Source organism: Pungitius pungitius, chromosome 2, assembly GCF_949316345.1.
Source record: "Pungitius pungitius chromosome 2, fPunPun2.1, whole genome shotgun sequence".
In the NCBI taxonomy this organism is placed as follows: Eukaryota; Metazoa; Chordata; class Actinopteri; order Perciformes; family Gasterosteidae; genus Pungitius; species Pungitius pungitius.
In genome coordinates this window covers 32,055,544-32,067,810 of record NC_084901.1, presented here as the reverse complement: position 1 = coordinate 32,067,810, position 12,267 = coordinate 32,055,544, and the positions used below count along the sequence as shown (strand labels likewise).

Here is a 12,267-nt window from a genome sequence, read left to right as displayed (position 1 = left end):
ACGACACACACGTGCTTTCCTAACAATGCGTGCACGCACCAATTCACACATTCACACATATAGGCACTCGCATACATTTGAGCCTCCAGGACTGTTATAGCTCTGTTAAATCTTCCAGAGTCCACGTGAATCGTCTCTAATTAAATTAAATCTGGCGAAACTCTCTGCTTGTCTTAACGTTTCTCTCAGTGTGATTGGTCCAGACAGGCTCAACATCTGTCTAAAGGAATCCACCAGCAGCCCACAGCTGCACCCTCAGTCCCCTGGATACACAATAACTCATTGATTCACTCAGAGTCAAAACGCGGGCTGAGCACATCAAATTTGCGCCGACCTGCCAGCAGTCAGCGTCCTGTCTAGCTCATCGGATACAATGGCCTCGCATTTAGTTTCCACTTGATAGAAATAAGCATTGGCGGGTCTACCTGGGCAATGTGTGCAGCCTACACAAATGTATAGCAGGACCTGGTGCCACAGTAAGAGTATCCGATGAGTCACTGATGTGGAGCCCCATGCAGTCAGCCAGGCTTGCAGGAGCTCTTGTCCAGGCGCCTCGGGGATCTTTTTTCGTGTGGCTGCTCCATACAGATGGAAGCTGGAGGCTGGCGGATGCTGGAGAGAGCAGAGTGGGTGGTTTGGGAGGAGTGAGGGGTAATGCAATTGCTTTTGCTTGATGCCGGGCCCCTCTGGCAGCAGACAAGCATCTCTGAACCAGCCAGGCAGCCTGTAATAAGCAACATGGTTGGTGCCACCGATCCCTGTGTGGCTTAGGGGCCAACTCGAGTGCGACATGCTCAGAGAGGCCACGGGTTGCCAGTGAGAAAAGTAAAAAAAAAAAAAAAACATCACAATACCAAGTTTTGGTGTTTTACTTAATCGGCGCAAGTTCTTAAAAATATCCTAATTGATTGTTGCGTTTCTCCACATTTTTTCTTTCCTTCAGACCTGAGAAAAAACTTTGAGGAGGAGCCACAGGGTAAAGAGGTCGCATTGGACCAGGAGGTGTTACTGCGCTGCCATCCCCCCGAGGGAGTGCCACAAGCTGAGGTGAGACAAGGATTCAGAAGATATTTATAGACCCCCATCTAGCATCCATTTACCCTTTCCTCACCGGGAGGACAAAGAGCAAAAAGAAACTCCGGATGGGCTCCTCAGCATCTCTCCCAGCTGAGCCAGGGAGCAGAAAACCCTGTACGGATGAATTACACCGCTAATTATTCCCCATTATTGATTTATTATCTCTCTTAAATCTCTAAGAAGCCGTATATCACAGCGTCTCGTCACATCGCTCAGGAAAGGCTTGGAGGCTTCAATCCCCGTTTGGCATCTCCAAAGGCCTATCCATAATTAATGGGTCTATTTGCTTCTCTCTCGCCCTATCTTGTTCTCTGTCTCTCTGCTGTCGCTCTATGTACTGTGTCTCTCATACACTCTCAAGTCTCTGTCCGTCTTCACGTGTCTCAGGGGTGTGTGTTTGTGTGTGTGTGTGTGTGTGTGTGTGTGTGTGTGTGTGTGTGTGTGTGTGTGTGTGTGTGTGTGTGTGTGTGTGTGTGTCTGTGTTCAGAGGACCAGACTGGGCCCAGCTGTTTCACCTCGTCCGCTGCATGCTCCCGGTCCCAGATAGGCACTAACCGCTTTAATAACAACACAAGAGGAGGTTAGGCCAGCCACTCAGACAGCTCAGAGACCAGATGCAGCAGACTAGCCAATCGCAGCTCGACAGTGTAGGGACAGTTTGCAGAGAAATGGGGAGGAAGGTGCCAACTGCAGTTCAATAGAAAAGAACATCAGAGCAAAAGTCACCATGGGAGAAAACTGGAATAGTGCACAAGAGGGAGAAAGCCCAATTATGTGTTGTATCAAAACTTGCAGTAATACCAACAACATTGCCTCCGTATCGTAGCTGCTCTCGAGGCGGCACAAGGTCAAGTAAGAGCAAGAAAACAAGCTAACCAATCTGAGAGTACACCAAAAAAGAATAACATATGTTTTGGCTTCTGCAAGAGGGCACAGCAACCACATAAAGTATTCACTCTCAGCCCACAAACAGGTATGCCCCAATATAAAAGCTGCTTTTCTCAAACAAAAGACAAAACAAATATGAAAATCCAATATCAAACCAATAGACAATTGTTCTTCTTTTTGTCTGTTTATTAAAAAATTAATTGCCCACAGCTTTTTTTTTTTTTGTCCTTTTGACTACTCCACAGTAGTCGAGAGCTGCACAGGAGGGGGGTACTGCTTCTATTAAGTTGCAGTCAATTTACCGTTAAAACGTATTTTCAGGTGGAGTGGCAGAGAAACGAGGATGTGATCAACCCAGCGAGTGACCCCAATGTTTTCATCACGACTGACTACAATCTTGTCATCAAAAAAGCCCGTCTGGCAGACACGGGCAACTACACGTGTGTGGCCAAAAACATTGTTGCACGCCGCAAAAGCCCCTCGGCCACAGTCCTGGTCTACGGTAGGTGATGACTTCTTTCAACTTGTGTCGAAGAGGGCATCAAGAGGCTCTATACAAACAGCATAAATGAATCTATTGCTTGCATGTTGCCTTCGTCATCCCACATTCCCACATAGACCTCTGCGTGTTCCCATGCATGGGAGATGCCTGGGTGAACTTCTTTCATCAGGTGGTCTTACTGTAACAGGAAATGCAGTATACCATATGTTCCTATTTGCATAGATAAGCTGTGGGTTTTTTTTTAGCTCTGGAGGAATAGCACCATCATCAATATCTACAAAAAAAGGCGGTGTATCTGCACATTAATTAGCACAACATAAAATGTTACTGGCAGCCATTCTGCCAAAATCTGGCAGTCTCCAATCTTCCTCCTGCCATCTTCCTCGTTTTCTGTAGTGGATCCAATACGGGACGAGAAATTGAATTACCAGCAAACTGTAAATAATGACTTGGCTTGATAAGTGCAGTGATCTGTATTAAAATTCATAAAAGCAGCATATTTTCTATCACAGAGAGTTCCCTGGGTACTGGCACTGCGTACGTTTAGTACGTTGCGTTTTTACGGCTGGTCTTAATTCTCAAGCACATGCCACCAGTAAACCGTGTGAACGCATCGCACCATTGGTGCATATGAAACATTTCAAATCTGCTATAATGTCAGGTTCCGTTTCTATTGAGGCTTTCAGAAGATGCCAAAACCACGATGTGCAGTAAAGTAGGCACAAGTAGGTTCTTGTATATTATCTAACACTGCAGACTGCAGAGAAAACACACCATACTCCACAAATACACTATGTTCACTATGTAGGAGTTCTCCACTCTCCCCAGCAGCAAGTGCACCATGTCTTCTGCTATACAATGATTTAAATGTTCCTGTGTGAAACCTATTCAATATGTAGCATTTATAAGAAGAATAAGGTCATTTTTCTGAAGTTCATAAATATGAAATGCATTTAAAGAAAGGGCTGGCAATGTAAGTTTGCAAATCCCTCGTGAAATAAAGGGAATTATTTGATCAAAACGTATTATCTCGTGTAGTTCTCAAATTCAGATTGTAGCTATTTGAATGATAAATTAATTCATTTCCACTTAGATTGCTTTTACTCGGGCTATCAAAGGCTCCCAAATGGAATTTTGAGGGATATAAGTCGAACCTGAATTCAATTCAAAAAGCAGCAGTATAATGTGGATCCATAGGATCTCTTACACATGACTTTAGCACCTTTTATGTATGAAGGAAAACCAAAAATATGCATCTCTAATCAATAGATAAGATAAATTATCTGTATGATTTTATCTGTTTAGTCATTTTAATTTGTTTGGTTTAGATAGAGAATAATCAAATCAATGATCAATAATTAGGACAAAAGAGAGACAGCAAGAGATCATTATGTTGCAGATCTTTGACAAAGCACTTCAAGTAACTTCCTCTTAGGGGGGCTTTGTAAATGAACAAACTGTGAAGACTCCATGGGGGGTTCAAAATTTATATGGCGTCTTTTATATAACTGCAAATGTAGTTGAAAATTAAGGCTCGTACACTTTCAACTGTGAACGGTTTCAAATGAAATGTGTTAATTTGAAGCATGCAGTCAAAACACACATTATCATACACTCCTCCAGGCCTCCAGCTCAAAAATAAAAAAAGCCCAATTATTCCGGCAGTTGATTATAATAGATTAGCTTGTTATTGAAAGACTCTCCCTCCAGATAAAGAAATCTAGCATTGGAGCATTCACATTCCTATTGTGTGTCTTCCAAGTATTGTCGCACAATTGTTTTCACTCGTGGACCTGGCAAATTGGGAACAAATTGCTAGGGGGCTTGATTGGGAAATTGTATTTCTCCACGTGCTTGACAAGATGACAAATGTATTAACACTGTGTTGATTTTAGAGGTTAAATCATAATACATGTGAGAGGGAAAAAAAGAACAATTGAGTTACCTGAGAGCTTTGAAATCCACCATAGCTAGCTGTAGAAAGTCATAATAGCTGCTACTTTTCAAAGGGGGGGTTCAACGGGGGGGCAGAGATGTATTTGAACAAGGCCTGGCTGGTGTGACTGCACTCTGTGCTAAGAGGTAATCAGGGGCCGAGTTGCCTGGCAATTTACCTCGCCGTGGTGGGCAATCAATCGCACAGAGAGGGCAAGGAAATGATTCAGCCACGGCAAGCACAAGCAAGAGTTAGGTGGGGAATTAGGGAGGGAGTATGTACAGAGAGGGGCCGACAGTGCCGTTCGAGTCAATAAATCGGGGATCTCGGTGTCTTGTGAGCTGCGGCAAACACAGGATGTGCACGAGGGAGCTGATTAGGATTAAACCACCGTGTTTGATGTAATCAGCTGCTGTGATTGCGCGATATACTGTATCAGCCATTCTGTGCCGAGTGGGCGTTACGGTTCAGTAAATGGGCAGTGGGTTTTTTTTTGTAGGTGCCCGAACTTTTAAGTTTCAAATAGAAAGGAGGCATAGATTATAGCCGGCAGTGTTGTTCTCTACAATTTGGAACCACAAAAGACGTGGGAAATCGGTGGTGGATGTGAGAACGACACAATCTGAATTACTGAAGCAACAATAATATATATATTTTTTTTTCTGACGAGAGGGCATGGGCTTTTATATGCATCCATTTCTGAGCTTTTTTGCTGTCATTTCTTTTTAGTGTTTGTTCAACGTCTCCCATTAGTTCTGTGAAATTTCAAATGATATTTCAAACGCCTTTTGCGGTATTTTTTGTGTCCCTCAGATAAAGTTTTAAAAAATAAATAGCAAGCTGTAGTGCTCCCCGTTGAAGCCATTTTGTTTTGTCTGTGAATCCAAAGCGGACACAGGAAGCCGCCCCCCACTGCTCCCGCTCTCGCACGAAGTCACCTTGCAGTGCTCAACCGGAGAGTGTTTCACAGCATTCACGGTTATTGCAGCTCAACACACTTTTTTCCCTGTGGTGCATGTCGGGTAATCCTGGCTGCTCTGTCCCTTCCGTCCATCCTTCCATCCACCCGTCCCTCCCTCCCTCCCTCCCTAACCCCCTCCCTCACCCACCTTTCCCCGCGCGCTGGTCTGGCAGTCAACGGCGGCTGGTCCACGTGGACCACCTGGTCGTCCTGCAGCGCCGTGTGTGGGCGCGGCTGGCAGAAGAGGAGTCGGAGCTGCACCAACCCCACGCCACTGAATGGAGGCACATCCTGTGAGGGGCAGAACGTCCAGAAAAGTGCCTGCGTGGCCACCTGTCCAGGTAACTCCCAGGCAACCCCGTTAGTCCTATGGCGCTTGGCTTCCCGTGGCTTCCCTTTTGCATTTCTTTGCATTTAGACGTCATTAATTCACCTTTATTTTGGCCGCCTTTTGTTCCAGCACCAAATTCTTTCCTTAGACGTCAGTGCTTCTGTTGTTTCTTGCAATTAGACTGCTTTCACAGCAATGCCAGAGTCTATTAGTCTTCACAGTAAGGCCTCATCCTGAAAGTGATTTATTGTTCACTCTTTGTTCACATACCCCTTTATCTACTGCAGGCTGCCTTGCTTTTATTTCAGAGGCCTGTCTGCTTTCGGAGACATGGTCCTAACCATGGCATTGTGTCACACCGGCTAGTACATTTGTTGCTCTTTGCTGCTCAAGCAATGTTATTAAATATGGGCAATAAACAGGAATCATGGCAGCCTCTGTGGCGTGTTTAAGCGTGAGGAGTGGGGGGCGTTTCATCTGCCTGCCCGCTCTCCCTGTGAGAGCGCCGGGGGTAGGCAGAGAGTGTCCTGCCTGATACTGAGCAACACATATCGATCTCCGGGAGCATGAGATGGAAGTCAAGCTGCTTCACTCGCAGTCCCACGATAGCCCGCCGACCGAGGGAGAGGGAGCAGGCGAGGAAAAAGGGGGGGGGGGGGTAGGAGGATCGAGACGGATGGAATCGGATCCAGTGTAAGGACGGAAAGGGAACAGAGTGACAGAGAGGAAAACCAAGAGAGCCCGAGTGTGTACTGCAGCTCGCTGTTTAACTGCCAGCGGATCCTTCCTTGGACATATAGCTGAGGGCCTTGCTGACAGCAGGAGAAATCTCCCGCTCGCTAAATAGCAGAGAGGGAAATCCAACCCTTCTGGTAGCTTCTTTGTGCCTAAATCGGAGGTTCTCTTCCTCTGTGAGTCGCGGCATTATGTTACACATCTACCGTGTAAAGACATCACTGGATGTCAAGCATGAGTGTAAGCAACATTGCCCGCTGGAATACAGCAGGAGGAGGAGGAAGACAAAGGAAACACGGCAATGCATGACACTCCATCAGGACTCTATCTGGATTATTAGTGCTATTAGAGGGGTGTCTGGGGATGCTTGACATCCCCCCCCCTCCCAGCAAAGCAGGATACTGACCTCCACAAGCTTAAAGAGATTAATGTCAGTCCAAGCTGCTTTTGTTGGAATGAACCCCCACCCCCTTTCTATCTGTCTCGTGGCCCAGAAGGAGAAAGCATGCAATTTCCACCCTTACGGTGATGCTACCAGAATTGCATTTTGCCCACGTGAATACGGTTTGCAGAGCCTTTGAGAGAGAAAGAACTTGTTGTTTCCTTTCACTCGATGAGCCGCTACACCGACGTGACCTCTATCAGTCCTGATATTTGGCAACACAGCGTAGTCTCTGCCTCCTTTTCTCACAGGTTACCTTTGTGAGACACAATACCAGTGGCACAAATAACCCCGGGTGTCATAGTCCCGCCCCATCAGCGAATGGTACCGGCGCCCTGTTGTGTACTCACAGAAGGGCTTTTGGAGTCCCGCAAGATGAACTGACCACTCTCATCATTCATCACCCAGAACACACAGAGACCAGCAAAGACGACCCCAAAATACATCTGGGTCCACATTATTAACACGCGTTAATAACTTGCTTCATCAGCTTGCATTCATGAATGGTCACATTCAGAAAGGGGTAACGGAGAGCATGGTACCGTACTGGATAACAACCTGTATCACCCCTCTAATCCACTGCTCTGCTATGATGAATGGTGATTTCAGCTCATTTCAGAAGAAAGAAACTTGAAACTCTTATTTATTTAGACACGGCTGACATTTGGATTCAGAAGTGAGGCATTTCTTTCCTCACTCCCTTTTTTTTGTGAGTTTTATTTTGAAATAATATTTGATTTAATTCTCGTCTTGTTTCAACAGTTCATTAATTATCCAGACTTGGATCCTTTGTTGATTATAAGCTCTCTAGAGCATTTAGCTTACAGCGTTAAGTCTTAGAAATGAGTTACAGAAGAAATCTATTTTGTTTTCATGTGCTTATTCTTTGTGATTTTGCAGTTTAAGTTTGTTTCGTGTAAAACACATCGATGGCCCCACCGATTTTCCCTTTGGGGTTAAGGACAAGCTGTCAACAGAATGAACATTCGCTGGAAACAAATCAATTTGTATTTGGAAGCCGCAACATGCAAAGGCTATAATTTGTCTCTGCCTTGCTCGGCTAAGTCTCTCTCTCTCTCTCTCACATATATATATATATATATATATATATATAATATATAATATATATATATAAACTCTTGTTAAAATGCCGATGGCCATGTGTTGTTCCACATTTAAAAAGTAGCATCAGAACCGTGCGTCGCTCCAGCCCCAAAGGCACGGACTGAAACCAGCAACACCACTCTACCACGTGTCTATTCACAATGACTCGTGGATCTAACGTGAGCTCCCATCTCTCATCTGGAAAGTGCAAAGATGGAGAGGCTCATCTGTATGGTTGTCTGGAGTCTTCAAAGTGTTTTAATGAGAGTTGATGGAAGGCTGTGTGGCACATCAGATGGGCTTCATGCTGAGAGAGAATCTGTGGAGGAGGAGGCCAAGGCTAAAGCCTGAGGCTCAGAGGAGAGCAGATCAACACCGGAGACAGCGACCAGCCAACTCTGCAAGAGCTTATCTCCATTTCTCCGTCCCTTTCTCCGCCTTTTCCTTTGTCTCCATCGCACCATGTGATACCCGAGTGGCCCGACAGGATCTGCAGTCCATCCCTCACCGTTTCATTGACTCTGCCCCTGCGTTGACTCGTGATCAAAGCCAACAGGCGTGGCAAAATGTCCGAACGTTTCCGACAAAAAGGAACCATCTATGTCAACAGCAAACAGTTAGTGGACTGTCTTGGAGGCGACACATTGACGCTTGCCCCACGCGAATGGGTGGAATCGTTGCCGACGTGTTGGAGAACAGCAAACAACCTACGCGTGTGAATTATTGAAATTCTGTACTAATCCCTCAGGCTTGCCAGAGGAGCCGTGAGATTTATTTCAGCTGGAAAACCAACAGACTCTGGGTTGGTTTACAAATGTCTATTTCGTCATTTGAAGCGAGCATCGTGGATATCATCAGAGATCGTTCCGGCAGACGACATATTTCATCCAAGGAATACATAAAGGCTGCGGTTGACAAATGTGAGGGGGGGGGGGAAAAACCCTTTAGTTGACTGCAGAAAGACGGTGACCATCTGGTGACATCCTCGCATCAGCGCTGTTTTTAATCATTCTGTGCCGTTCGGTTTGGCTCACGCTCCACATGTCTCATTCGGTCTCGTTTTGGTTTGTTCCTGTGGCTTAGTTGACATAAGGGAAGTATAAGATAGTCGATCACACCCACAGCAAACATCTGTTATACATACGTACACACACACACACACACACACATATTAATTTGTTTCAGAAATGCAGAGTTTGGTTTTTAATCCCACTAGCATCCCCACCGCCGTGGCTGAGCGATGAACACCCTCCATGGGTCGGCCTTTGAAACCCCCGGGATTAGAGGTGGTTACTGTGCACATTTGTGTTGACAGGACGGTGGGGGCCTGCTGGTGTCTGTGGTGCTTGTCTACCTCCCCGCGTTCCCCTCAAGGACACAGAACCCACAGGGGCCCGAGGATCTCGGACTGTGTCCGTCGGGAGCCGTTGTCACTTTGAACAGCGAAGCCTTCAAAGGCCCTCCTACTGACCTGTAAAGAATGGTCGCGCCCCTTACGCTTCTCCCCCCTAAAACATGTCCAAATGGGGGCTTGCCACTGCGCCATTGTATTACTTTCCCTCCGCAGAGACCGATCTGATTTGAAACCTGTGGTGCTGCATGATTGGAAATCTGCTGTGCTGCCATTTGCAGGGGAGCTAACAATCTCTTTCTGGGGATTTGATAAGAAAAACTTTGGTTGTGGATGACAATTTTCGTATTATATAAAATGAAAAGGACTCGCTCTGATTTTAGCCTTTAATTTAAAAAACAAAAATATCACAGAAAGCGTCAATGTCTTTGCTTCACTGGCAACCTTCGCTCCTGCTTCATTGCTGTCCAAACACCATTGAAAGCCTCTCCTCTTTCTGAAATTTTTTTCAACCCATTTTCAGATTCAGAGTCAGACAAGCCATCAAGAACCGTTCATAAGTCTTCGTCTTTGTTTGACCTTCCTCAGCCTTGGGTCTCATCCACATCACCACGAGCTGCAACCTGCTCCCACTGCAATCTCCTCTTTTGAAAATGTTATTTGCATGGCCATTTGTCTTGCTTTGTGGTGGAAAAGAGAAGTAGATTTCCATCACCTCACCGGGGCAGATGTTGATCTCCTCTCTTTTTTTTTATTATTTCACTGTGGTGTTTATAAACTGAGGGGCGACATAATATATTCATTAGGATGTAATTCTCTATTCAATCATTCTCGTTCCCAGCCTGGATAATCAGCCCACTGGCCCACGGACGGGTCCACTCAATGCCAAACAAGGACAATTATCTGATTGGTTCTGCTCTCTCTGCCAAATGGATCTGACTGCAAAGAGGCACGAGCTGTGTCAGCATCCCTTCACACACACACACACACACACAAACTAAACACTGAGTCTCTAGCAATCATCTGAGGACACAAACGGACCAACATGCAGACTTGTGTGGGAGCAGGGTGTAATTCACACACCTTTGCCTCCAGCCTGACAAGCACACTGCGCCATTTAGCTCGGTTTCCAATTGGCTGTAAACAAATAATATCTTTGCTTGGTACGGTTATATACCAATAAGTGATATCCCCTCCTTGAGTGACTCTCACATTTGTGTTTTATTAACCAAAGTCTCTGACCTGCTGCAGGTCAGACCCGCTCACTTTAGGTCGTGCTCCTTGCACTATTTATTGCAGGGATTAAATAACGTTAAGGTTATCTTGCCCTTAGGTCAGTCAGGATGAGGGTTACTGCTGTCATAGAGGAGCGCTTGTACTCTGTAGTGTGTGTGTGTGTGTGTGTGTGTGTGTGTGTGTGTATTGCTCTGGTGAAGCTTGTCTGGTCCCCTTCACCACTACATTTGGGAGAGCGAGAGAGCGCGAGACGGTGGTGTTTCTTCCCCCCACGAGAGCTCATTACTGCTCTTTTTCCCATTAGCCCTATGGTAACCTTCCCCAGGCCTGGTGCTGTGTCACTCTCAATATCAGTCCCAGCTTGCTGGCTCCCCCTCTCCGCCTCACCCCACCACGATGCCAAATTACCCCCACCTTTGCAAAATGGTCTCCCTCTGTGTGTGTGTTAAAGCTGCTGATTTTTCTTACAGCAGGGCCCGCACAGAACAATTACTGGCCCATTTCCATCTGTTTCCTTTTGCCTGTGTTGGCGGTGGTGTGTTTCAAGTTGTGGTGGACAGGAATTCATGTCAGGTGTGATGCACATCTGCCTCTGCTCTGATTAATACCACCTGTATCGTATCCTGCATTGAAACGATCATGTTGCTACAGTAACGGTTTTATTTGGCAAAGAAATCCAACCAAGCTAAAATCTAAATTGCGTCATCAAGCAAAAGTTCATTTGTTAAGATTTTCAAAAGAGGCACACGTTGTAGGTTTGACAGTACAGATGTAGTCTGTTGACAGCTGAGTCTAGCAGACCACAGCACCCACGTTGCACTGGGGTTTGGCTTTAGCTGAATCTAATTTCCATGTTAAAAATAAACAAAGAAACCCGAGTGGAGACAATATGGCTTTCCTCAGCAGTTAACACACTTTGGTTTCCCTTCGCATCTGCTGGATTTGAGTGTGTACAAGTGGATTTGCATGTCTTCATAATGCTTTACCTACCAGGTTTCCATTTTTGAGTGGGTGGATTTGCACATGCTGGCAACAGAGTATTCTACTAGATGTTCTCCTCTCACACGCAAACAAGCCACTGCCTTTACACTTTTGAGTCGGAACCTCACCGTGTGTAAGAAGGAGCTATAGCTCCTATTTTTGAAAAATGTACAGTCAATAGTTTTCCCCAAGAACTTAGATACCTTTGGTTGAAGTGTGTGTGTGTTCACCCATGTTTCTCCTGTGTGTTTGCAGTGGACGGAGGCTGGAGCGAGTGGAGCAAGTGGTCCGCATGTGGTGCAGACTGTTCGATGTGGAGGAGCAGGGAGTGCACCCAGCCCTCACCTGGCACCGGGGGCAAAGACTGCCAGGGGCTCGACCTCCAGTCTCTCAACTGTACCAGTGAGCAGTGCCCGCAGAGTGAGTGCACGGACCACCCATCACACTGCAAACACAAGTGTTCAACTTCAAATCAATAAATAGGTTCAAAGCAACGTTGGAGAGTTTAGCCCAGAAAACACTGACATGAAGAGTAAAAGAAGCCCAAAGGGGATGTAATGTATTAAGATAGAAAAAGCGCCCCTCATTGCATAAAATATCAAGTAGAACATAATCAATATATAGGCAACAGGTTTACAGGATTAGCGTTGATTAACCCTTGAACAAAGGCAGTTAGAGAGGCTTTTCCCTAAATGTTTTTGAATACCGTTTCCACATTATAAT

General features: G+C 45.8%; 1 protein-coding gene across 4 annotated transcripts in view; it reads left to right on the top strand.

Annotated features, from left to right (window-relative positions):
• Positions 1-12,267, top strand: part of unc5a (unc-5 netrin receptor A) — a 116,360-nt gene that overhangs the window by 81,118 nt on the left and 22,975 nt on the right. For 2 of the 4 annotated variants that reach the window (XM_037462281.2, XM_037462280.2), the window contains exons 4-7: positions 944-1,047; positions 2,287-2,467; positions 5,538-5,705; positions 11,800-11,964. In XM_037462281.2, the coding sequence (XP_037318178.2) occupies positions 944-1,047; positions 2,287-2,467; positions 5,538-5,705; positions 11,800-11,964 (618 nt within the window). The remainder of the gene's footprint in view (positions 1-943; positions 1,048-2,286; positions 2,468-5,537; positions 5,706-11,799; positions 11,965-12,267) is intronic. The other 2 variants (XM_037462284.2, XM_037462282.2) reach the window with 1 other exon arrangement.